This window comes from Hemitrygon akajei, chromosome 23 (assembly GCF_048418815.1).
Source record: "Hemitrygon akajei chromosome 23, sHemAka1.3, whole genome shotgun sequence".
Taxonomy (NCBI): domain Eukaryota; kingdom Metazoa; phylum Chordata; class Chondrichthyes; order Myliobatiformes; family Dasyatidae; genus Hemitrygon; species Hemitrygon akajei.
In genome coordinates this window covers 55,850,006-55,877,620 of record NC_133146.1, presented here as the reverse complement: position 1 = coordinate 55,877,620, position 27,615 = coordinate 55,850,006, and the positions used below count along the sequence as shown (strand labels likewise).

At 39.0% G+C, this 27,615-nt stretch overlaps 1 protein-coding gene across 2 annotated transcripts in view; it reads left to right on the top strand.

Moving 5' to 3' along the window:
* sec23ip (SEC23 interacting protein) overlaps positions 1 to 27,615 on the top strand; it is a 135,382-nt gene that overhangs the window by 75,829 nt on the left and 31,938 nt on the right. For both annotated transcript variants that reach the window (XM_073027705.1, XM_073027704.1), the window contains exons 15-17: positions 2,772 to 2,874; positions 17,903 to 18,085; positions 21,622 to 21,784. In XM_073027705.1, the coding sequence (XP_072883806.1) occupies positions 2,772 to 2,874; positions 17,903 to 18,085; positions 21,622 to 21,784 (449 nt within the window). The remainder of the gene's footprint in view (positions 1 to 2,771; positions 2,875 to 17,902; positions 18,086 to 21,621; positions 21,785 to 27,615) is intronic.

Sequence of the window (27,615 nt, the reverse complement as noted above, 5' to 3'; positions counted from 1 at the left end):
ACTTGAGAAAGTTAATCTAGATTAATAACTGGGAGTGAGATTATAAGGATGGGTAAGTATATACTGTACCAATATGACTAAACCACTGGAGACCTGAATGATCATGTTCTTTAACCTTTCAGATGGTGACTGTAATACAAATAAAGTGTTCTTAATTGTTTGTGAATCATTTTTCAATATCGTGGAGATATGGAGGATGTATAAATTGATGATATCAGGGAGAATTAATACTCAATTCTCTGAAAAATTAAATTCTTGCAACTTCAACCATGTGCATCCTTATCTTTGTTGTTCACATGGAGTATTGTTTTTTTTTTAAAGAACTTAATGCACAGTTGATTTTCCTAAACATCTGTTGTATGTGCTCTACTCTTAGATGGCAAAAAAACTTCTGACCTTGAGTCTTGTTGCCTTTCCAACCTGAATTTACTAAGTCAGTACTCAGAATCTGCAGATTAGTTTTTAATCTTTACCCAAGAGAGATGGAAGGAGAAGAATAAATCAATAATGGTGTGCAATAGAATTATTATCACCTGGAATCCTTAATTAACAAGTTTGGGATTAAGTTTTTAATTTTATGACAACAATGGCAGGTTTTAAAGGAGGATTTTTTATTATTTAACTCAAAATGCCACTTAGTTATTGATATCTTCATTAAAATATATTTTTAACTGTCTACCACCCAGTTACTGCGCAATGACTTTTAATACTTAATAATCTCAGTTCACAGCTCCCCTCAATTTGCAGTTCTCTCTCTCATTCTTTCCACTCTCCCTGCCTTGTGGTGGCATCCGTTAGTCTCGTGAGACCATGGATCTGTGCCTGGAAGGTTTCCAGGGCGCAGGCCTGGGCAAAGTTGTGTGGGAGACTGGCAGTTGCCAATGCAGTGAGTCTCCTCTCTCCACGCCACCGATGTTGTCCAAGGGAAGGGCAAGGGCCAATACAACTTGGCACCAGTGTCGTCGCAGGAGTTGCCAGAACGAGGTTGAAGGCAATGTCGGACTGCCTTAGGGACTCCAGCTCCGGATTTGTCCTCCGGGTTTACTCCCGAAGCCTTTCCCATGAGTGGGTATGGCCGCAAGGCAGCAGAGGTTTGAAATCAGAGTTTTCACTCTCTTAGATGGACTGCCTTCCTAGGCTGACGAGCTCCATCTATCCATAGCCTACCATTTTAATGAAGCATTAGTTTGTCTCATTTTGATTATCACTGCAAAGTGCTTTGGACTGATTCTTCAAATTAAAAACACTGTATAAGTGTAAGGTGTTATTTATTTAATACCTAAATGTTTTCTTGGCTGAATCCCTTGATCTTTGATGTATCAGAAGTTGATTCAAAGCTCATAAGTAATTTATGAACTATTATCTGTGCACTCACTGTGGCCTCGTTCCTACTATAACTCAAAGTGTGAACTATATTCCTAGCAAATTTAGACAAAAATAAGAAATACACTCCTTTCCCACTGTTTATAATTTAGTCCTTGAACCACAACCCAATGGTATAATAATTTCAATGATTTTTGATTAAAGTGTGAATTATAAGATTACTGGGTTGCTCTGAAAAGGGCATTTGAATTTGTATTGTTAATTCATTCCAAATTGATCACTTTGAAAGATTTCTGAGCAAAATATATTGCAAATTATTGAAATGTTAACAACACAGAAAGACTATTTGTTCCGTAAGTCCATTGCAGTCGTAGTGGTCTACGAGAGACTATTCCATCATCTACTTTTGCCAAACAATCCATCTATTCCTTTTGCTGTTTTTTTTTCTCTCTTCAGCTTTCTTCTTGTGTGTAATTTTTTTCCAAGAAGTAGATCTTCCTTTCAAAGCACTCTGTTGCTTATTGATGACCATCTTTTATTTATGAAGGTCTGTACACCTCCTTCCATCCTAGTTCCGATGAAGATTCCATTACATTCACCCAGTTTCTTTAGCCTGCCCTATCCATTAAGATAAGATTTTGCATGTCATTGCTTCTGAGAAGTCATTTTCCTTACAGTGCCTTCTAGCACACTCTTAAGTAATGAGACAAGTGCCCTATTTCATACATTTTGCCCTTACCCCCTTCAGCTCTCAGCAGAGCAAAGATGGTGGCTTCTTTGTCCTCATGTTCCACATTACCAATGTCTGCATTCAACAAATCATCCTCCATAGTTTTTGTCACCTTTAATGAGCTTTAATCACCTGGCATTTTGTCTTCTCTCCTTTCAGAATTCTGAAGAGACTGTTCTATCCAAGGTTTCATCTTCCACCTACATGAATTTGTAGTATTTTCCCATGCAGCAAATAACATCAAGCATTAACTTTTGCTCTCCATAGCAGCTGCTAGACCTGCTGAGTATTTCCATTGTTTTATGTTTTCATCTGTCTGCTCTGTGAGTTAGTTTTATGATCGCATTTCTATGAAATTAAAATTTGGATGCTCAGTGCTTTGAGTATTCAGTTTCTGTCTCTGCCCAGTATTCTGTCATCAATCTTCAATTTTTAAAATATAATTAAACAATATTGTAAATATGCCTAAAAGCTGTCAGTGAGTTTTGAAGGTTTCTGTACAGTTTCACATCTGTGTTCCAATATTACATTTGCTCTTATGGCAATCATTGACAGGATTTTACTTAGTTTTGATTTACTTGTCCACAATGTTATTTGTTTTATTTTAAGAGTATCTCTGTAAAATGATATTAAACCTGCTTGTATTTTATTGAATTACCTTCTGTTGGATAAATTTTGTATTTTTTCTTGGTAGTCAACCATCTGTTTATTTTTTCAGTTGGATCCTGTGGCATATAGGATAGAGCCAATGATTCTCCCCGACTTGGATATAAAACCAGTCCTTGTACCACATCACAAAGGCAGAAAGAGGCTACACCTTGGTAGGTCATTTCTTTTATATTTTATGTACCAGAATCTGCAAGTGTAATTGGGTACTTAGAACTATATAGCTAAATTTACTGTGAAAAATTATAATTATAATTCATACAAAGCTTGCATATATTGTATGAATATGTCGCTCTTCCAAAAAGAAATTGAATTTGCATCTGTGCAGGTTAAATTATTTTGAATATTCCCCAAAGTCGTTTAAAGTAATTGCCAAGTAAGATGTGATTCTCCCCCCTCCTCTTGAATTGGATTATTTCTTCTTTGAAATTTGATGTGCAAATCTATATGATTTTTCCAACATGAATAAAAGGATATTGTCCCAGGACAGCCAGTTTCTTGCGCAAGCGGTAAATGCCATGATTTGTTGCAGTGTTCGCATTCTTCTAACGTATCTATATTTTGAGTTTTTTCTTTTGGTTTAGATTGCTTCTGCTGTAAAAGTGAATATACTTGTGGCTGTTGGAGTCATGTGGTTAGGAAGTTGTCTGGACGGGGAGGAATGATTTGTATTCGAAATAGAAAAATAACTTTTCACTGAGATTTAAGTTGCTTCTCTTTAGCACACCAAAACTGTGAGACAGACGCGTAGCTCCTGTCTGTATTCTATTGTAGTTTGCTGAATAGTAATCGAATTTGTCCTCCTTTAAGTCTAATTCTACGAGCTAGACTGCAGATTTATTATTTGTAGCTTATTTATCTGGGAATTGTGTTACAAAGAAAATAAGTTCTCAAAATCATTTTGAAACATTTTTATTTCCTTCAACTTCCTAAAATACAGAAGAAGAAATCATTCAAAATATCTTATTAAATCTCCACATGTTAAATTACATTGCCTTGAATTTCGCGAAAGGAATGGTTTTGACATTGATTTTTTTTTTATCTCAAGCTAAATGGTATTGCCTTCCATTCTGCAGAATATGTTCAGGATTTTGTAGAATAATAATAGAAACTGAAACGGCCCTCGTATATGAAATAACATATTGTTTATTTCTGTTGGTATGCATTCTGCACCAATAATGTTAATGATTTTTCTCCCCTATCTAGCTTCCCAGGAATTACAGCCCCCCCCCCCCAGCTCTGAAGTATTCTGCACTGCAGTTCCATTAAAGTCAATATCATCTTTCTCCTTGGGATTAAACTACTGAACCTCCCTCCCAAAGCACTACAATATACTTCCAACTACTTTCTATTTTCCCTTTTTTACTGTCACATCCAGTACTCTGTGCCTTGCAACTGACAGTGACCATTTGTGGCAGATTCACTGGCAAAGCATAAAAATCAGTAAACCTGCTTTTTCCTGTAATGTTACCCCATGAAGTGTCATTCCAAGATCATCCTCTTTGAGTATCTACTATCTTCTCCTCAAATAACATAAAAGAAGTTTATGCACGCATTTGATCACTTGTTCTAATGATCTGAACTGCTAACTGATTGTCTCTTTCCTCAGGTCCTGCCTGACCTGAAAGTGTTTACAGCGCTCTTTGTTTTTATTTTCTGAATATTTCTATTTGATTTTTTTTTAATAGGGTTGTTTCTTTATTTTGTGCCTACCTGTAAGGAGGTGAATTTCAAAGTTGTACGTAATTTACATATTTTGATAATGTATGGTACTGTGCAAAAATTTTAGGCACCTATGTATAGCTCAAGTGCCTAAAGCTTTTGCAAAGTACTGTAGTAATTTTATGCATTGCACTGGATTGCTGCCACACAAAAAACAAATTTTAGGACATGTGAGTGATGATGATAAATCTGATTCTGATATTCATCTCTATGTGAACTGAACTGGGAGCGGGTCAGGGAGAGGAGAATCATGGTTGGGAAAGGGAGAATGAAGAGGGGAGGGAGTGGGAAGCATCAGATAGGTATTCTGTAGTGATCAAAAAGCCACATGGTGTCCCAGGCTTAGTGTGCCTGCACACATGACACCCCCAACTCTAATTCCACCTCTGGAACTCCTTCTGTTACCTGTCCCACTACCCTCCTGCAGTGCACCCAACATTGTTTGCTCCTTCTAGGTTTATATACTTACTCTCCATTCCATGTTGACAAATATAGTGCTGTGCAAAAGTCTTGGGCACCCTAGCTATATTTATGTGCCTAAGACTTCTGCACAGTACTGTACTTTGAACTTTGATCCCATTATTTCTATACCTGCAATACTGCATTGCTTCCATATCGCAGCCCAGGAGCATATTCTGACCATGCCCCCCTTACTGATCTCACAAACTAGGGCATTCCCAAGCTTCAACAATAGACTGAGGGCTTCCCCCCAGAGTGTTATTGCCATCCAATACCGCAAAGCTCTATTACCGTCTCTCCCAGGCGTCCTAGATCATAGCTCATTCATCCATTTTGATACTGCTGAATCTTCCCAGGCCAATACAGAATCTCAATATCTTTTTGATACCAAGCATGTCTGTATTAGGTTTAATATCACTGGCATATGCAGTGAAATTTGGTGCTTCACAGCAGCAGTACATTGCAATGCATAATAATAAACTATAAATTTTTATATATATATATCTAGTGCAAAAAGAGAGCAACAAAAAATAGTGCTGTAGTGCTCAAGGGTTCATTGTAAATTCAGAAATCTAATGGCAGTGGGGAAGAAGCTGTCCCTGAATCATTGAATTTGTGTCTTCAGGCTCCTGTACTACGACCTTGATAGTGGCAATGAAAAGAGGGCATATTTCACCTGATGGGGGTCATTAATAATAGATATCTCCTTTTTGCATTTTTAAGATCTCCTCGATGCTTAGGAGGCTAGTTCCCATGATCTCCAAATATTCCCTTCACAATATACAGATTTCAAGGTCTACACAGAATCACCATCAAATTGCAATATTCCTTGAATCATCAGACTTGACTCTTAAACCCATCCTTTCTGTGAATTGTGCATATTGCAGCTATCCCCTTTTCCTGACTAGTCTCCAGCTCAGAATACATACACTCTCACCAGCCTGATCATTCCCATCTTCTATTTGAATGGAGAGATTTTTTTTTAAGAATAATGGAAATTTAATATTTTGTCATTTTTAATCTATGCACAAGGGAATGCACTAAGCGTTTAAGTGTTTGGAGATCATTGGAAAGACAAATACTCAGACGAGGTAATTATACGATATTGCAGATTTTGAATTGCGTATGTGATTTTAAGCTGAGTAACAGTTGAATGAGAAAAGAGGAAGACAAACATGCCAAAGTTGACAAAGATGGATTGTTGGGAAACATGCAATTTGTGGAATATGTTTTGCCTTGCAGCATAACACATTGTTTAGTTTTTTGACAGGATTCTGTTACCTGATGCATGGTAAGACATTGCCCAGTGGACAGGGGGTGGGAGGAATCAAGCATGTATTCAAATTGTTTGAAAAAGTGTTATATTCCACTGATTTAAAATGGAGAAGGAGCATTGAGCCCTTGATAAATAATCTCAGACTTCGCACAGTAAATGGCAAAAGAAGTACACCTCCATAAAAGTCCATTCTCTCAAACCTGTCCTGTTCTGTGGTATGCTTGCAGATTGCATGGTGGCCTTGTCAGAGATTTCATAATACTTCCATGTTGGCTTCTGAGTGCATAACAGGACTGGATGTCGGGGTAAACTTTGGCCAGAGAAACTGTGAGACAGAAGCACTACCTGCTGTGCAGTCTGCTGAATTAGCAGTGATTACAACTGCATTTATCTAATACTTGTAAAAATTGTAACGTGTCCCAATTTTCTTCCAAGAAGCATTATCAAACACCAGGATGCCATGAAATTTCTTTCTTGCATAAGGCTCACAAACTAAAAATATAGTATTAATAATTAAATGCAACCATGAGTGCAAAATAGTAATGCAAAGATAGTAGTGCATTCTGTGGTAGTGCAAAAAGAAATGCTAATATGACAATAACATAACATCTGAGAGTGTTGGAGATGTCCAAAACATCGACTGTTCATTTTGTGTGTGTTGCTCTGGATTTTCATCATCTGCAGAATCTTTTGTGTTTGTGAGAAAGGTGGTGTTCAGAGCCTGGGAATGTGGCAGCATCATCAGGAAGGGGGTGTGAAAGAAGCAGTTGGTTTACAAGTTTGATAGTTGTGGGGAAGAAATGTACTTGAAGCTGGTTCAGATGTAGAAAGAGAAAAGGGAATGACCGGAATGGCATCTATCCCTGATGCCCTTGATTAACCATCCTGAGCAAACTCATTGTGAAAACGCACTGGATGGGAGGAAGTAGCAAGCCCACAATGGACTGCGCAATGTTTGCAGGGTGCAGAATGACCACTTTCTGCAGGTTCTGTTGGCCCAGAACAGTTGTCATACCAGGCTGAGATGCGACCTGTTAGGGTACTTTCTATAGAGCTGCAGAGTTCACAAGAGGATATTAGGGCAAACAATGAATAGCTTTGATGAGTCGGTTTTAAGAAACACTTTAAAAAGGTGCTGGTGAGGTTGAGATTTGAGGAGTGAAGTTTCAAACTCCAGAGTCTTAAGCCTTGGTGTAGCTAAGCTTAGCTCCTAATAGATCACATGAAATTAGTGATACCCAGAGGGTAGAATTAGAAGAGTGTAGCGGTTATTTGAAAACAAACCAAAACTGCTGAGAGACTATGCTAAACTAAGAAAAGCGAGAATGCATAACTATACTCATTTGCTTCTATCACGCTCTGACCCATGTGACAGATTACCACAGTAAACACACCCACAAAATAAAATACAATACGGACAGAAAATAGATACAGTGCTTGTATCTGGAATGATTGGTTGGATGAGGTTGCAGAGAGGAACAGGAAAATGGTACGTATAGGAGACTGACCATACTGAATCATGTTGCCAGAGGGGTTGGTGGAAGTAGAATCCTCCACAACACTTCAGTGCCATTACTGGTAATGGCCGTCTGGGAAAATGCACCGAAGCATTCTGGCTCTCACAACCAGACTATGTAACAGTTTCTTCCCCCAAGCTATCAGACTCCTCAACACCCAGAGCCTGGACTGACACCAACTTACTGCCCTCTACTGTGCCTATTGTCTTGTTTATTATTTATTGTAATGCCTGTACTGTTTTGTGCACTTTATGCAGTCCTGGGTAGGTCTGTAGTCTAGTGTAGTTTTTTTTTTCAGTGTTGTTTTTATGTAGTTCAGTGTACTTTTTGTACTGTTTCATATAGCACCATGGTCCCGAAAAACGTTGTCTCGTTTTTACTGTGTACTGTACCAGCAGTTATGGTCGAAATGACAATAAAAAGTGACTTGACTTGATGGTATGCTCACAACATTTGTGTTTAGATAAGCACATGTAAAGGCACAGCATTGGTGATAAAAAGGATTAATGTAGTTGGTTCTTGATAGTTATTGTGGTTTGCAGTGTTACAAAACACTGGTTAGATTGTACTTGGAACATTTTGTGCACTTCTGGTTGTCACTCTGTAGGATGACTATGTTTGCATTGGAGAGAGTGCAAAGAAGATTGTTGTGTGCTTTGGAGAACTTTAGTTATAGAAAGAGATTGGTTAGCCTGGGCTCTTTCTAGAGTGTGAAGACTGATGGGTTACCTAAAAGGCATGTAAAACTATAAAAACCTGGATAGGTTAGACTGTCAGAATGTCCCCCCCCCCCCCCCCCCCATGGCAGGGGTATCAAAAACAAGAGGACATGAGTTTTAAAGGAGATTTGAAGGGAAAGTATTTTACAGAGTGGTTGATAAATAAAACTCGCTGTCATGGGAAGTGTGGAATTAAATGCAGGCATAATGTTTGACACCTCAACACTGAACTGATTCCACAACCAGTAGACTCATTTGCAACAACTCTACAATTCATCTTCTTGGTATTACTTATTACTACTTGTGTTTTTTTTTGTATTTGCACAGTTTGTCTTTTGCATTTTGTTTGTTCACTTTCGTGTGTAGTTTTTCATTTATTCTTTTGTATTTCCTTTGATCTACCCGCAAGAAAATGAATCTCAAGGTCTTATATGGTGACGTATATGTACTTCAACAATAAATTTACTTTGAACTTTGAATTTAGTTAACATTTAAATAGGCAAGGCATGGAAGTATAAGTACTCAATCTGGGCAACGGGGAATAGTGCAGATGATCAAAAAGGTCGCCATGGATGCAGTGGGCTGAAAGTCTCATTTCTGTGTGATACAACTCTGTCTTTATGACATTGTGGACTAGTGGGTACTCTATGACTAAGGTCAAAGCATTGAGTTTTGTGTTAGAAGATTGGTATTACCATGAAAATCAAAAATAGCAGATGATAGAAACCTGAAACAAAAAGAGAAAATGCTGAAAGCACTCAGCAGATTATGTAGCTTCTGTAAGAAGAAAAATGGGGTTGTCAGAACTGATAAAAATATTTAAGTTGCATAGAGAGTGAGGAAGAAATTAATAGTGCAAGGGGAATGTTGCTGATGTGGTGGAACCAGATTTGTCATGGTCTTGAGCTGTGGTGAAATCATTTAGTTGATTAATGAAGCTAAGAGAGAGAGAGAGAGAGAGAGAGAACAAATGGACGTGAAAGAACTGTGAAATGGATGAGAACTGTATTATATGCCTAGAAGATGGGAAAGTATGAGGAAAAACTGAATTAAAAATGTAAGTTGCTAGTAATCATGAAATTAACTATGCACCCCGAAGACTGCAAGTGCCCAGGTGGAGGTGATTTCCTTGTTAGAACAGTGCAGGAGAAGGATGGAGGATTAAAGTGACAGACAGCTGGATGCACAGGGTACCATCTGCAGAGTAAAGGAAAGTTCTCTGAAATGTAACCACCAAATCTGTTTTTTACTTTTTATAATGTAGACACCTCCACACTTTGAGCATGAATATTATATGCTAGATGCCAAGAAAAATCCAAGTCAGTTGTGGCTTCACCTGAAACAACACAATAGGTCCCTGGGTGTTAGCCATTGATGAGGTTAAAGAACACCTGTGGTTGCACGGAAAAGTATGAACAAAGAGGACTGGTTTCTGGAGATAAGAGTGAACCAGGGAATTGATGCTACGTCCACACTACACCGGATAAATCCGTAATCGAAGCCTTTTCTCTTCATTTTTACCCTTCGTCCACACTAAAACGGCGTTTTCGTCCCCCGAAACCAGAGCTTTTCAGAAGTGCTCTCCAAAGTGTGTATTTTTGGAAATGCCAGTTTGGCCGGATCAGTGTGGACAGGGTAACCGGAGACTTCTGAAAATGCTGTCAGACGGCAGCACGCTATTTCATTGTTTTCTTGAACGCAACCTAACAATTTCAGAACAGGCGGCAACAAAACTGACGCCAGAAGAGTTAGAAATGTACTCACCAAATACATTGACCCATAACTTACTGAATAAAGAAGTATACTCATCTTGCCCTATTTTCTATCCTTGCTCGTATGAAGGTGGTTTACGTATTTATGCAAGTACTTCTCTGACAATAGATGTGTAACAGCCTAATGTAACATTGTATGGAAATACAAGATAATACTGATGCAGACATGTTTTATACATTTAACAAGGTGCTTTATTAATGCAACAGAGTTAGTCAGTTTTTCAATGTTCGTCGTCAGCCGAGTCAATCTGTCCGTGAACTCCCTGTCGGTTGCCTCCATACACTCCAGTATTTGTTTCTTTTTACTTTTAAGTTCTCCTGCGTGAAAGCCAACAGCTGTCCGTCGTTTTAAGATTTTCTAGTCTGTAACTACACAAACGCGCACTTTTATGGCAAGATTTGACACCAAACATGTCGCTTGTTTTCAGTAGATGCGCCCTGCGCATGCGCAGGAGGAGGAGATTTGCCGAAATCTCCGTTTCAATGTGGATAGAGATAATTTTTAAAACGCATAGTGTGGATGCCTATCGTTTTTACGCAAAACCAGCGTTTTCAAAATTATCCAGTCAAGTGTGGACGTAACCTGAGAAGAGAATGTTTTGAAATGCAAAAAGGTCAGGGAGGATGTTTCTGGCAATGGAACCTCGCAGAAATTGGAAGCTGGTAGAAATTGTGAAGTACGATTAGATACAGAGGCAAGTGGAATGGAAAGTGAGAACCAGGGGAACTTTGTACTGGTTTTGTCTAAGAGCAGAAGAGGTGAACATATAGGTTTAGTACAGTTGAGGGCTGTGTCAAAGCAGTGGTATCCTGGATGTAAGTGGGAAGGGACTACACTAGCGCAGAAGATGGGCAGCAGATAACTTAAGCACTCCTTACCTACAGCAATAAAATAAATTAGTGATATATTTAAATTTTATTGTTTGCCTTGCCAATTTTAATGATTTGTATAGGTGATTTTCCAAGACCTATACCATTGCACTATCTGCACAATATTTCCATGAGCACCTTTAGCCTTTTTTCAATAATTCTCTATATTTTTTCCCCACTTGATGCTCCTTCATGTCTGATTATCCCTGGACTTCAGTTCATGTGTGACTCTAGCTTCCTGTCTGTGAAGAGATTTTCACTGCAGTCTTGTATCTGAGATCCTGCTGTGTGGTTTAAATTATTTTGACAGACTTTCCCTTTAGATTTGCATTTTCTTTTCTCACTTGATTTTTTAAAAAGTATAATGCACCTCCCCCCATCCCAGCTGATCTGCTAATCTGCATCTCAAAAGAATCTGCTCAAAGCAGCAAATAATTGAAAAGAATATAGTGCAACTTCCATCATGTAATTTTATTTTGCTTCCAAACTGCAGGAATTCCTAATATTATGCAGCTATTCTTTAATTTTTCCACTTTGAAATGACCATTTGTCATTTAGTAGTGCCTGATAACCATAGGAGAACTGTTTCCATCACTAATGCCCAGAGGAATTGCTTCATTGCAATGTTCACCTTGTGAATGATAAACAATTTTCTAACCACGATCCCATACATATTGTAGCTTGACTCTTGCACTGTTCACATCTAGGATTTGTCTGGGTGCAAGAAGAATATCAAAGAAATTTTTTTAAAAATTGAAGTACTTTTAGGAACTACCTTTGGTGCATTCAGTATTTATTACTTCCAAGCTGAAGGCTATTCACGTGGAAAATAGCCTTTTCTGTAACTTACACTTGGGAAAAAAAGAATGAGCAATCCACTAGCTACAGGCTCAGGAAATTGATTTTCCCTCTAAGTGTTAAAGAGAAAAATTAGCTTTCATGTTCATCTTGGAGACAAGTATTTGGTATTTCAACAAAATTTTGTTCCCTACTTGCATAGGTGCATTTTGAGGAAAAAACTATGATTGAATACTTTTATTCTCTTTTCACATATTCCTTTTAATAAGGAAATGACATGGTTGGCATGTCAAAAGTTATGAAGTTAACTGATTTAAGTAGTTAACTTTTCTTTTAATGTGGAATAGGCCCTTCCAGTCCTTTGAGCCGCACTGCCCAGCCATCCCTGGATTTTAATCCTAGCCTAATCATGGGACTATTTACATTGACCAATTAACCTACCAACTGGTATGTCTTTGGGATTGTGGAAGGACACTGGAGCACCCAGAGGAAATCCACATGGTCATGGAGAGAACATACAAACTCCTTGCAGGCAGTGGCAGGGATTGAACCTGGGTCACTGGTAATGTAAAGCTTTGTGCTAACATGCCACCCTGTGTTGCTCAAACTACTTGATAAAAATAGGAAGATCACAAACGATAAGGAAATCAATTTTGCCTATTAAATAAATTACTTTTAACTGTAGATATATTCTTAGACCTGGTGGATTTTTGAGAAAACTTTCTGCAGTTTCTCCTTGAACTCTGAAGAGCAACACCGAACTCATGTTAATTTCTCCATCAGATAACCAGTTACTAAAGTGGCCAGGAATGTTTTGCAGTGGACTACATAATACCTCCAGAAAAATCAAGTTAAGTCAATTCTTCATACCAGTTGTCAGTTCATAGTAGTCAGTTGAATTGCCTTTTGAATGGTTTGGAAATAGGTCAGTGGTAAGAATCTTCTTCAAAATTAACATAAAGTTGTGCTAATTGGGCAAGACTAGAATAAGATTCACACAGACAATTCAGAAAGTGTTTTAAGACAAACTGTACCCATTGGAAAATCCTCCTTGGTCTCTTGAGTTTTCTTGCTTTGACCAATATCTCACCTGATATTTACTCTCAACCAAAATCATTTAGCAAATTAACTACCACTGCTACCACACCCACTCCCTCCCCCTCTTCCCCCCATCAATTCCTACCCCATTATAGAATGGCCATTTTCACACTTAACTTTCTAACCTTATGACATCCCTGCTCTAAAGTATGTTGTGTCATTAAAGCACTATAGAAATGTGAGTGATCTTTTTCTAAAATATGGAGAAATGTAACCTTCAATCTTTTTACTTAATCATTGATTTTTTTAAATATTTAAATGTTTCTTCTTCAACATTTCAATAGTTTTTAATTGTCCAATATTACAAAGCCAGAGTCTTGGGATACAGTGCCCAAGGTCTGCTTGGAACATATTCCTCTTTGTCAGATGCCTATCTGGGGTGACGATTAGCTTCCTGGGAGAAGTGCAGACAAGCAGAAATGGTTGATACCAAATCTGGACTGGGTAGTGGATCCAGGACCATCCAGTTCACTGTTTCACTGTGTATTGCTCAACATAGTGGAGCACTGCTCATCAAAATGAAGGAAGGTGGGAGTTATTTGGTCTGAAATTCCTTTCTGGATGTTTTGGTCTGTGAATATGAGTGATGCAAAACGAGTCAATATCAAGGACTCCCTTTGCACTTCATGAGAGTCTGTTGGGATTGTGTGGAGAAGACTAGAATATTTGCTGTAAAGTAGGCTTCTGTAAGTATATCGAACTAATTCATGACTAGTCTCTAAGCCAGCTCTGTCAATACATGGCCAGCAGTCCTTCAATGATGATGGACCTTGCAAGGTTGACAGACAGGAAATGACTGGCCTATTTTCCCCCATCAACCGAGGTATCAGATTTGGAAATATCAACAGACCATGTAATTCTACTTCAATGAATTAATTATATACATGTGAATAGTTTGCTGGGCTGTACCATAGGAAACAAATATAATGATGTGGCCTGAAGTTACATTTCGGCTAGATGTGTAAATGTGGAAAAATTTCCTTAATTGATGAACATTTGTGAACCAGATGGTTTATTTCATTATGCTCATAAACATCTTCATCTTAAACTTGCATTGATTTCAGTTACAATGGTAATTATAATGTAGTGAATGCAGAATTGAAAAATATTGCAAAAATAGCTTCATGATCAAATACTGTAAGACAGTAAGCATATGTTTCATTACTTATCTTAGAATTCTAATTGTGCTTTGCAAGACTTCAGTGTTTCATTTGCTGATAACACTATTAATAAAACTTTAATATCTTTTTGCATGAATTTTCCATTTATTAAGGTGCTAACTCTTAAAATCTATTTTGGGATTTCATCTTCAAACTCCATTAGGTTATTTGCTGCATGGAGTATTTTTTTACATATAAGCTACTCAGTTTCAATTTTTAACAAGAACTAGAGAATCTGAAGCATCTGTTGAAATCCAGGGAGTGTTTTCAAATGCACGAATATATCTCAGGGAGTTCTGCTTGATGCAATAGGTAATGAAAGTATGTCAAAGCCCTTTCAATAATTAGAAATTATAATTCTGATTGCTTGACTCTTCTGGCCTCTTCTCCATTCCCCCTTGCTGTGCATTGTATGTTGACATAGAAATGGTGCTGGAGCAATTATTGGTTTTTTTTGCTTATGTATTATGTGCCTGTCTAAATACAGAAATTGAGGAATTATCAATATTGAGGAATTAATAATTATAATTAAGAGAATGAGACTGACTACCACCAACCACTGAAATATGGTTGTTCTTAAAACTAATGTCTGGTTTTCGTGTGCATGATGGAAATGGTGGTTGTCTGTCGTGTTTTGACAATGACAGGAAACCTGTGCAGGAGAGTTCCTCTCTCTTGACCTCAGAAGACTGGGTCTAGTGATGGCCCATTTCTAAATTTGTAACAAATAATTTTTTGTCAAGTTTACCTCAGACATCTCAAATATTTTTAGTTACTTTTTCTTTATATAGGATGATCCCAGCAAGCATCCTTCCCTGCATCCGGCCTTAACTTCCATTTTCAAGGTTTCTATCATCTCTATTCACTCTCATGCTTTGTCAGAAATAAATACAGTAATTCAGAAAATCCGTATTTTTGAGAAAGCGCTTAATCCAATTTATTTCATATTTCCTACTGCAGTGTGCTGAATTTAATTTGTAGTAAATGAAAGCAAGATACATGATGCTTTACTGAACATCCTCACAGGCGTAACCTTGACCATTCAGTAGCTTGCACCGCTCCCTTCCATTCACCTTTACCTTTCCAATTTTTCTGTTGCTAGCTTCCATCATTCCTTCCTGAAATAAATTTGAGGTAAAACTCTTAATCATTTTAATATCTTTCCAGTATAACTTCATTTTTTGCTCAGCTTTTAATCTAACAATAATGATGATTTTTATATCAGTGTCCATGTCCTTTTTCTTTTGTTCTCTGACCCAAATTTGTAATATTAAGGAGGCCTTTTCTGCCTCCTTCTGAAATTCTTTCAAGTTTTAACAAAAGGCTGCATGCAATATAATCTATTGAATATCTTGGTTCTAGTGTATACCTTATATTTTGTCATTTAAAAAAAGATTTTGAATGCAATCTGCATCACATGAATGGAAATGATAGAAGTGGTTTTATTAAAACCACGAATCTGAAGTTAAGAAAGCCTGTTTACAATTATGTTCTGTACCTTGGGTATTCTGCAATCTGTCACAGAGAGATGAGATGTGTTTTACTTAGTGAAAGGTCAGAAATCTGTTGTAGGATTAATAAAACCATAACACATTTATCACAGAATAGTTGATTCTTCCTTACCCTCCTCTTTGAATAAGTTTCACTTAGTTATGGAGTTATGCTTTGGAATAACAGCTATGTTGTAGGTCCATGATTTCTCAAAGCTTGTTATAGCTTTTACCATATACCTAGATTGTCAAACACTTCAAAATTACTAAAACACAATACATTCGGGTAAATAATTTTGAAGAGTTAATGCTGCCAATGTCAGTATCGGGTTTCATTCTAATGCAGTTATTTATAAAATTACCAGGGGTAGTTCAAAACTATCTTAGTGTCATAACTTTTTCTCAAATATGGTTATAAATTTCAGGCTGTGCAGTTAATGGATGATTTGTAGCAACCTAAATATTTTTGATGTACCCTTGTACAGCTAATGCATCCAGTTTCTAAAATGAGAATATTGAGGTGGAAATGCACAGCAGATCATTCTAACTACAAAGCAAATTTAATATGGGTCACACAGCAGGTAATGCTGCTACCTGACACTGCCAGTAATCTGTGTTTGATCCTGACGTTCCATGATGCCTTTGTGGAGTTGATGCATTCTCCCTTTGACTGTGTGGATTTCTACCTTGCATTTCATTACACCAAAGTGTGTAATTCTTTCATCACAGTGAAAGAGTACAGAGAAAATTCGCAAGGATGTTGCTAGGTCTGGAGGACCTGACTTATAAGGAAATATTGAATAGGTTAGGGCACTCTTCCTTAGAACGTAGAAGATTGAGGGCAGATTTGATAGTGGTACACAAAATTAAGGGGTACAGATTGGGAAAAGCTTGCTTGCGTTTATTTTCTGAGGGTAGATGGGACTACAACTAGAGGTCATGGGTTAAGGGTGGGAGGTGGGAAGTTTAAGGGGATCATGAGGGGAAACCTCTTCACTCAGAGTGCTGTGAGAGTGTGGATTGAGGTGCCAGTACAAGTGAGCTTGATTTCAACACTAAAGTGAAGTTTGTATGCGTACATGGTTGGTGGGGATATGAAGGGCTCTGGTCCTGGTGCAAGTCGATGGGAGTAGGCAGTTTTAAATGTGTTTGGCATGGATTAGATGGGCTGAAGGGCTTGTTTCTGTACTGTAATTTTCTGTGACTCAAGCATGTTAACTGCTAGCTTAATTAGTTCTTCTAAATTGTGGGCCGAAGGGCCTGTATTGTGCTGTGGGTTTTCTAAATTACCCCTAGTGTAGATGTGTGGTAGGAAAAGGTGAAAGACTTAATGGACGTTTAAGAGTGAACAGATATCATGACTACGAGTGGTGTTACTAGAATTTCTCAAGATCCCGTGCAGAAGCCGTGAGCCACATAAGCTGCCTGCTATGCCACAAAAAATATGAAATGGTGTTTTTAGATTTGCTGCTGAAGAGGATTTGAATCCTTTATGATACCAAGAAAACTAGGAGCAGTAACTACATGACATTAGTCATTTTAAGGATGTTGCATATCATGTCAAACAAAAGGTAATTGTTCCATTCAAAGTTGGGCTGTCAGAATTTAATTGAAGATTCTGGTGAATGGTGTATCTGGTACTCCCAATGTGGCCTCCTCTACATTGGTGAGACCTGACATAAGTTGGGAGATCGATTTGTGGAGCACCTCCATTCCATCCACCAAAAGTGGAATTTCCTCCTGGCCAATTATTTTAATTTTTGTCCCTATTCCCATTCCGATATGTTAGTCCATGACTTCCTCTTTTGCCACGAAGAGGCCACTCTCAAGGTGGAGGAGCAACACTTTGTATTCTGTCCAGGTAGCCTCAAACCTGATGCTATGAACATCAATTTTTATTTCTGGTGATTTCCCCCCCCCCCCCTTCTTCAATTCACCACTCTGGCTTCTTACCCCTTCTACACACCTACCTATCTCCTGGTGACCCTCCTTCCCTTTCTCCTATGGTCCACTCTCCACTCCTAACAGATTACTTCCCCTCCAGCCCTTTACCTTTGCCACTCACCTGGCTTCACCTATCACCAAGCTAGTCCTCCTTCCCCTCTCCCCACCTGTTTATTCTGACGTCTTGACCCCTTCCTTTCCTGAAGAAGGGTCTGGGTCAGAAATGTCGACATTTCCATAGATGCTGCCTGACCTGCTGAGTTCCTCTAGCGTTTTGTGTATGTTACTCTGGTGGAAGCTGGTTTTGTTTATGTAAGATTACTGTGTAGGTAATGTATTAATTTACATTCTTTTCCAGAGTTGAAAGAAAGTTTGTCCCGCATGGGTTCGGATTTAAAACAGGGTTTCATTAGCTCTCTGAGAAACGCCTGGCAGACTCTGAATGAATTTGCACGTGCCCATACTTCAACTCAGCTACAAGTGGAGCTAGAGAAGGTAGCAAATCAAATTAAAGAGGAGGAAGATAAACATGTGGAAGAAGGTAAATTATACTATGTTCTCTCAGCTATTAATGTTTGACATATTGTATATCCAGTGCTTTCCCCCAAATAAATAGTATTATTCATTGCATCTTCAGTTTTTCCACACCACTGATCTTCACTAAAGAATAATGGCAATGCAGTCTCTGTGGAGAAGAACTATAAACTGTGCAAGCTACCATGTGTAACAGTTTGCAAAAGGTGAAAGTGAGCAGGAGATGGTTCTTGTGGTTAACATGAGCTTGGAGATGGCAAATGGATAAGAGGAAACTGGAGTGAAATGAACATTTGAAGTGAGCATGCTTGGGAGACTGGTGCTGTATGTTGCCTCAGCAGATGAAATCATCTCTGATCTTGATGAATGTTGTTTATTTGGGGTGACATGGTAGCATAATGGTTAGCACGGTGTTTTACAGTACCAGTGACCCGGGTTCAGTTCCTGCCACTGCCTGTAAGGAGTTTGTACGACCTCCCTATGACTGCATGGGTTTCCTCTGGGTGGTTTCCTCCCACAATGCAAAGACTTGCGGGTTGGTAGGTTGAGTGGTCATTGTAAGTTGTCCTGTGATTAGGTTAGGGTTAAATCGGGAGATTGCTGGCAGTGTGGCTCGAGGGGTCAGAAGGACCTGTTCAATGCTGTATCTCAATAAAATAAATGAACAAAATAATAGCTCTTTGCAGCTGTTTCAGAAGGTGGTGTTGAATTTCATTGGAATGGAAAGTAGCAGTGAAAGAATGGTTAATCGCAATCCAGTCAAAACTGAAAATATCTAAAAATCAAAGCTATTTTAGGCTGTAAGAGGAGAGGAAGGATCAAGAGGATCTGTGCTAGGGTGGATGATGAAAGACTGAATGACACAGTGGTGCTGGCGAAGGTTTTAAAGCAGAAGGAAAGAGGAAAAAAGGAGAAGTGGCAAGTATTATTTGCACTCAATATTGATTTGGGGAGAACTTGGGCTCTGTTCTCCCCAACCCCATGACTGCGGATCCCTACAATATCCTGAGGAAAGTTAACCATTGGTGAGAATATCAACTGAATCAGGCCCAGCCATACCAACAATGTTTTTCAATCTAGATTTAAACTTGCTACAAAATGGTTTATATTTCTTGATATGTGAAAAACGTGCACTAACTGAAGCTCTAGGCCACTTGATTGAATGGGTGCAAATGCAGTAATCTTTTAGAAGCCAAGCAGAATATAGGACTCAATAGTGTCTTAAGTCAGAACCAGGGTCAGTGAGCATGCCGACGAACACCAGCACATTGTGACTAATACATGTAGATCAGCAAATCATTAGGGTTATCTCCCTTTTGTGAAACATCTTATCAATGGAAAAAATGAAAGCATTGATGTATTATTAGAGTATTCCAACTCTTGGTCATTTTCCATCCTGGTTCGAACATTTGACAGTTGGAATATCAATATTTCTCACTGCTGTAGATGTTTCTAAATATGGAATAATGGTAAAGACTTGCCAAGCACAATAGTGCTGTTAGTGGTCTTTTAAAGAAAGTAAAGATTAGTTTTATTTGTCACATGTGCATTGAACCATACTCTATAGTGAAATACGTCATTTGCATCAACGACCAATACAATCCAAGGATTGTGCTGGGCAGCCTGCAGGTGTCACCACACTTCTGGTGCCAACGTAGCATGCCCACAACTCACTTACCCTAACCTGTACATCTTTATAATGTGGGAAGAAACCGAAGAACCCAGAGGAAACTTTCGTGGTCATGGGGAGAATGTACAAACTCCTTACAGATGATGGGTATGGAACTCCAATCGGTGATTGCTGGCATTGTAAATCGTTGTGCTAACAGCTATGTTACAATGCTGCTCTAAGTAACACTTGTCTGGTCTGTCAACAGCATGTAGGCTTATGATCAACTTGCAAACCAAACTCACATCTCCCTCCATCATTCTTCACTATCCATCTTTCCCTGTTTTACAAGTATAGGCATTGAAATCGATTTAATATTAATGTCAAATTGCTAATTTCCTAAACCATCTGTCAAAGTCATAGGAAGAAAGTGAATTAAAGTATAATCATTCACCAAGCCTGATTATTTGGTTTCTAGTGCAGAAGTGTAGATATTCTAGACCTCTAATGTTCTTGAATCTTAAATGATAAGATTGTGCACATAAACTTTTTAGGGACAATAGTTGGTTAATGCTGCCATGGCACGTTGCACAACTTGTACCAAAAACCTTACATTGTTCTTTAGTTTTGCATTTCCGAGCAATCTACAGATTTCATGGGTATGACACAGTCAGATGATGGAATATATTGCCAGTGGTAGATACAAAGCTGCTTTCACTTCTCTTTTTCCATAGTCATTTCCATGCATTGCATCTCTACCACCTTGTCATTTAGTTCACCAACCAGAATAAAAGTTGAAAAGTTAATATTTACAAAGTGGTCCTGGTGTAGACCTGGAACTTTCAGAGTTGCTAGAAAGCCACAGAGCTCTACTACTTACAAAGCCAAGAAGGAAAGTTAATGGCAGGGCACATCTTCCCGTGCCTCTGCTCATAGTAATGTAAGTAACCAGGAAATTCATATTCTGAGGTTGTCTGACTTTGTATTCAGTTGTTCATGAAAGATTAGCAAGGTTAGCTGGAAAGGTATGTGGCATTATGTTTGAAAAGGGCAAACAAAGCATTTAAATACATTATAAATGGTACACGAACAGGGAAGAATTGGAGTCTGTCCATAAATTGCTGAAGATAACAAAACAGATAAATGTAATATATTTGGTTGCATTCAGCATAACTAGCAGATGTTTATTGGGCTACAAATAGAGCATTGCATACATTCTTGATCAGGTTACAAAACTTGATGGAGGAGATTCAGAGGTGCTTTGCCAGAATGCAAGAACACTTGTTAATAGGGCAGACTAGGGCTATTTGGGAGATGAGAGGGTGAAGGGAGTTACTATTGGGATATGTCAAAAAATATTGAGATGACAACACAAAGTGAGCAGAAAGGAAGTTGTACCCACGTCAGAGAGGCTAACAGTGGAAAGATACTGTGTGGATGACTAAGTTCTTTCAGTATTTCTGTCTTTGTTTTGGTTTCCAATGTTTGCAGTTTTATTTGTTTTCTGTTGATTTAAAGTAATTGGTAAAAGAATGAAAGTGCGGTTCAAAGAAGTAAGAGATATCTGCTAATGTTAGGGTGCAAGAACTTGCTACTAGAAAGCCCCATCATACATGAGTATTTGATGAGATGGAGCTCACTGAACCAAACATTAGGATCTGGAAATTATATACTTTTTTTTCAAGATAGCACAGGCCAAATGGCTACTTGCTATGTCATAAATTTGTGGACAATGATGGATCACTGATGTGTAGATCTAGATTATTTTTTGGACCTTGGTTATGATCGTGTTTAGGCTTGGCTTTCCTGGGTCTGATGGATAAAAACATATTTAAGTAAGTTGGGTAATCCAGATAAATTCTTTTGCACCAAGTCAATATAGACACTTATGTCCTAGATAACAGTTTTTTTTTGTGTTGCATTACGTAACTTAGAGCAAAAGCTGGTGGAAAGTCCAGAATCATCCAAGGATGAAGATTCAACTGTGAAGATTGGAATGCTGAATGGAGGACAGCGTATTGATTATGTTCTACAAGAAAAACCAATTGAGAGCTTCAACGAATATCTGTTTGCTCTTCAGAGCCATTTATGTTACTGGTAAGAATGAGTTTTTTTTAAATAAAGGGCTGCTCATCTGCCATTGCCTGCAGCACAATGTCTGTTCCAGAGAGTCACTGGCATTCTGCAACGCGATGTCTACTCCAGAGAGTCACTGGCAAACTGCAGCGTGCAGAGAGCCACTGGCATACTGCAACATAATATCGGTGAGCATACTGAGCACTTTAAAGATTCCTTGCAATGAATCTGGAAGTAAAAACACACCTACCTACATTTTTCAAATATTTTAAAGTGTTAATGAGGTTCTTGCAAACAAAATCAAGATGGAAGTTGAAATATTGAAAGTGAACATTGAAGCACTTTTAAAAAGAAGAAATGTTCAAATACTTGTAAGAATGGCAATCTAAAATTTAAAAAATATAGTTTTATAGCTTCCTAAATACTTTAAAGCTGTGATCATGATTTAATGTTGAATTAAATCTTGCATGAGGCATGGTGTAGCATTTGAGTTTTTCAGAAAGTATCTGAAATTTTATTCACTGCGAGGGCAGCAATGATAACCTGCAGTGTCCCTTAGAAGTTGTGCACTACCCTGATTTGTAAATACATTGTCAGTGTTTCATTGTTGCTGGGTAGATCATGAAAGCCTAAATACACCACAAACTCTGGTTTCCGCTTTCCTATTCAACTAGTCATATCCTCAGAGAACTCCAGATTTAATTAAACTGACTTCCTTTTCATAAATATAATTCATAATGAAATGTTTAAATTTGCTATTGTAGTTTATTACCTTTTTTTGTAAGACCTAGTGAGTAAAATATAGCTTTATAATTGCCTCCAAATGTACATGATCGCTGGACTATTTCTTGAAGGCTGCATCTTCACGAATGAATTAAAAAAATCAATTGATCATTTTTCAGGATTGCTGGGAGGGATTTCCTAAGCAGATTAAAGGTGTAACCTTAAATGTAGGCCTTGATTTTATAGAAGAATATTCTCTTCTGTGACTGGAGATTTGATTACAATTCATCTACCAAATTGTAAGTACTACACACAGTAGCCCAAAGGGACCTGAGTTACTGAAGAACCATTTGTCTGGATACTAATGTTAATACTTACAATATACCACTATAATTTTACTCTGTTGAAAGTCTTGTTCTCTTAGGCATTCCATTGTGTGTCTACTTATTAAATTTAAGGATATATAAACAAGTCATGTAAAACATGATTTTATTTATAGCCTGTTTTCAAACAGGTACCTTAGTTTACACCATCAATATCTATTAATCTTGCAAAATCAATGATAATGTGGAACTTTTAATATAGGAACGGCACTGCAGACATGAAATTCTATTTGCAGAAATTGCAAATATTTATGCAGGAAATACAGTACTATAGCTAGGGTGTCTAAGACTTTTGCACAGTACTGTAGCAATCTCATGTATTGCACTGTACTGCTGCTGCAAAAAAACAAATTTTATGACATGCGAGTGATGATAAACCTGATTCTGATTTGGGTCTCTATTGTGGACTGAGAGTGGGAAGAGGGTAGGGAGAGGGGAATCGCGGTTGGGAAAAGGAGAAGAGAAAGCAGAAGGAGCAGAAAGCACAAGAGAGCCCATAAAACATAGGAGCAGAATTAGGCCATACACCCCATCGAGCCTGCTCCGCTGTTCCTTAATGGCTGATCCCAGATCCCACTCAACCCATACACCTGCCTTCTCGCCATATCCTTACTGACCTGACCGATCAGGAAACTATCAACTTCTGCCTTAAGTATACACAGGGACTTGGCCTCCACCGCAATCTGTGGCAGAGCATTCCACAGATTTACTACTCTCTGGCTAAAAACACGCCCTCCTTACCTCGACATTCTGTAATGATCGATAAACCAATTATTTGGAATCAAATAACCTTACCTGGTGTCTTGGGCTGGGTGTGTCTGCAACCATGCCACCTCTCACCCCAGCACTCTGCTGCCTGTCGCACACCCCTCCTGCGCCACTCTACCCTTTCCATTCCCCACAAACTCGCTGTCTGCTCCACGTTGACAAATAACAAGTGCAAATGTCTTAGGAACTTTAGAGATAAATGTGTATCTATGTCTTGCACAGTACTGTAGGTACACAGAACAGTTCAACATAAGGCTGAGGAGTTCATGCAGAAGGGTGGGGCATTCAGAGTTATGGACCATTGGGCTCTCTTCCACAGCATGTGGGATCTGTGCAAACAAGGAAGGTTGATTCTGAACTCGCGAGGAACCAATACCCTTTGGTGCTATTCAAGAAGGTTTAAACCAGAGTGAGATGAAGATGGGACCCACAACAGCAGGGCAACAGGTGGTAGAATTGAGAGCAAGAAAGCTGGAATGACAAATAAGGCTGAAAAGAAGGGCAGCAGGGGATAGACCAATAAATGTGGTGGGACCTTTGGGCTGAAATGTGTTTATTTCAATGCTAGGAGTTTTATGGGCGAGGAAGGTGAACTTGGAACCTAGATTTGTACATAGAATTATGATCGCACACAAAATGCTGGAGGAACTCAGCAGGCCAGGCAGCATCTTTGAGAAAGAGTACAGTCGATGTTTTGGGCTGTGACTTCGACTGTACTCTTTTCCATAGATGCTTCCTAGCCTGCTGAGTTCTTCCAGCATTTTGTGTGTGTTGCAAGGACATCCAGCATCTGCTGATTTTCTCTTGTTTGTGATGGAATTATGATGTTGTTGCCATCAGCATAATGGCTGTATGAAGGACAGGACTGGCAGCTCAACATTTTTGGGCTTTGTTTTATAAGTGATAGAGTGTGGGGTAAAAGAGTTAGAGGGGTTACACTACCAACAAAAGAGAAGGTTACAGCAGTATTTTAGAGATGACAAACTGGAAGGCTCATCAGGCGATTTTGGTGGAACTCAAAAATAAAGGTTCAGTTACAGGTCCCCAATAGGCATTTGGAGGTGAAGACATAGATATGTAGACAGCTTTTGGAAAGGTGCAAGAGCAGCAGGGTTATAGTGGGATCTGTTACTTCCCCATATTGATTGGAATTCCCTTAATGCAAGAAGCATAGTTAAGGTGGCATTTCTCCAGCGCATCCAAGAGGAGTTCTGGAAGCAGCATGTGGAGAATTCAGGTGGGGGACAAAACATACTGTACCTAGTTTTGGGAAATGAGCCAGGCCAGGTGACAGACCTGATAGGCGAACTTGTGAGGAATAGTGACTACAACTCAATGTTTTGAGTTACATTAAAATCAAATCATGCGGGAAGGTACTAAATTGGCAGAAGGAAAACTATGACAGGCTAAGTCAAGAGCTAAAGGATTGGGAGCAGTTGCTGTTGGACAAGTCCATGTCTGACATGTGGGAATTGTTTAGAAACCAGCTGATTAGAGCTCAGGAACCTTAGATGACCTGAAAAATCCTGTATTTTGTCAGGAACTAAGTAAAAGTATCCACAGAATGTAGGAGGCTAAAACAGACTGGGCCCTTGTGGAATATAAAGATAACTGGAAAGTACTCAAGCTTGTGATTAGAAAGACCAAAAGGGACCATGAAATGTTCCTGATTAGCAGGATCAGGGAAAATCCCAAGTCACTTTTTTTTAAACAAAATGGGGATAAGTGAGGAGCGGGTAAGCCCACACAAGGATAAATCTGAGGTTGGAGTCAACAGAAGTGCTGAGGTACTAAGTAAGGATTTGGAGGATAGTGAAAGAAGAATGTGACATGCTAATGTGCTGAGACATTTTAGAAATTAAGGAAGAGGTTGTCCTGGATCTTCTGGAAAACATTAAAATGGATAAATCTCTGAAGTCTGATGACATGTATTATAGAATATTGAAAGAAACAAATGTGAAGATTGCTGGGACTTTGACAAAGATTTTCATGTCATCACTAGCAACAGGTGAGGTTCAGGCAGACTAGCAAATGTTATCTAGGTAGTTGTAGAGTAGTGAGCCTCACACCAGTGGTAGGGAAACTACTGGAGGGTATGCTTAAGGGATAGGATTTCAAAGGTTCAAAGGTCCAATTTAATGTCAGAAATGTATACAATATGCATCCTGAAATGCTTTTTCTTCACAAAACATCCACAAAAACAGAGAAGTGCCTGAAAGAATGAACAACAGTTAAACATGAGAACCCCAAAGTCCCCCCCCAGCTCCCCCCTCCTGTGAGTAAGCGGCAGCAAGGCAGAAATACCCCCTCGTCCCCAGCAAAAAAGTGTACCTGCTACCTAGCACAAGCAGAAGCTAGGTGATAGCAAATACACAGACCTTGCAGTTACCCGAAAGACTATTGCATTTTATCCAGCATTCGACAAACCACAGGTTCTCTCTCTCCTTAATTTTCACAGCAAGCAGCAGACATAACAACAACCTGCTGGTTTACGATGTTAAAAAAGTCTCTTTCGTCAGTTTTTACGAGCTCTGTGCCTGAAGATCACAAAGATCTCGGGTCTTCGGGCCCACAGCAAAAGATTTTCCTGCCTTGCCAACTGCACGAGTCTCCTGCCGTGACACTAACCCTCGATCCGTCATTCTCCAGAGCCTCGAAATCTTAGGGTTCCAAACACTAGGCCAACTCTCAGGCCGAACCCTTGGTGTGTCGAACAACAATGGCCGGTCCTGAAACTCTTAGAACGGGTCCCATTCCTCGAAGAACTGAAATCTGTGTGTAACTCCAAGTCAGGGTCTTCAAAAGAACCCTGAAAGGGAAAATGAAGTTATTAAAGATGGGAATAGAGCTGTTTCCAATGATGCAAGCAAAGGAGTCGCCGTTTAGTGTCATTTAAGTCCACCTCCAACTTCCCAAGAAGGTTTATGTGCATTTAGCAGGATTGAGGGTAGAGCTGATAGAAGTTTTTTAAAAATTATCAGAGGGATAGATTGGATCAGTCAGAATCTTTATCCCAGGAAAGAAATGTCAAACACCAGAGGACATGCTTTTAAGATGGCGGTGGGGGAGGGGTGAAGAGTGTAGGGGTGGTGGATGGGTTGGTGGAGAAGAGTTTAAAGGTGATGCAAGGGCCAAGTTTTATACACAGTGGTAGATGCCTGGAATAGATTACCATAAGTTCAGAATCAGGTTGAATATCACCAGTTTATGTTGTGCAAAAACGTAGTGAGGTAGTGATCATGGGTTCAATGTCCATTCAGAAATCTGATGGCAAAGGGAAAGAAGTTGTTCCTGAATTGTAGAGTGTATGTCATCAGACTCCTGTACCTCCTTCCTGATGGTAGCAATAGAAACATAGAAAATAGGTGCAGGAGTAGGCCATTTGGCTCTTCGAGCCTGCACCGCTATTCAGTATGATCATGGCTGATCATCCAACTCAGAACCCTGTACCTGCTTTCTCTCCATACCCCCTGATCCCTTTAGCCACAAGGGCCATATCTAACTTCCTCTTAAATATAGCCAATGAACTAGCCTCATTTGTTTCCTGTGGCAGAGAATTCCACAGATTCAGCACCCTCTGTGTGAAGAAGTTTTTCCTCATCTCGGTCCTAAAAGGCTTCCCCTTTATCCTTAAACTGTGACCCCTCGTTCTGGACTTCCCCAACATCGGAAACAATCTTCCTGCATCTAGCCTGCCCAATCCCTTTAGAATTTTATACGTTTCAATAAGATCCCCCCTCAATCTTCTAAATTCCAGTGAGTATAAGTCTAGTCGATCCAGTCTTTTTTCATATGAAAGTCCTGCCATCCCAGGAAACAATCTGGTGAACCTTCTTTGTACTCCCTCTATGGCAAGAATGTCTTTCCTCAGATTAGGGGACTAAAACTGCACACAATACTCTAGGTGCGGTCTCACCAAGGCCTTGTACAACTGCAGTAGAACCTCCCTGCTCCTGTACTCAAATCCTTTTGCTATGA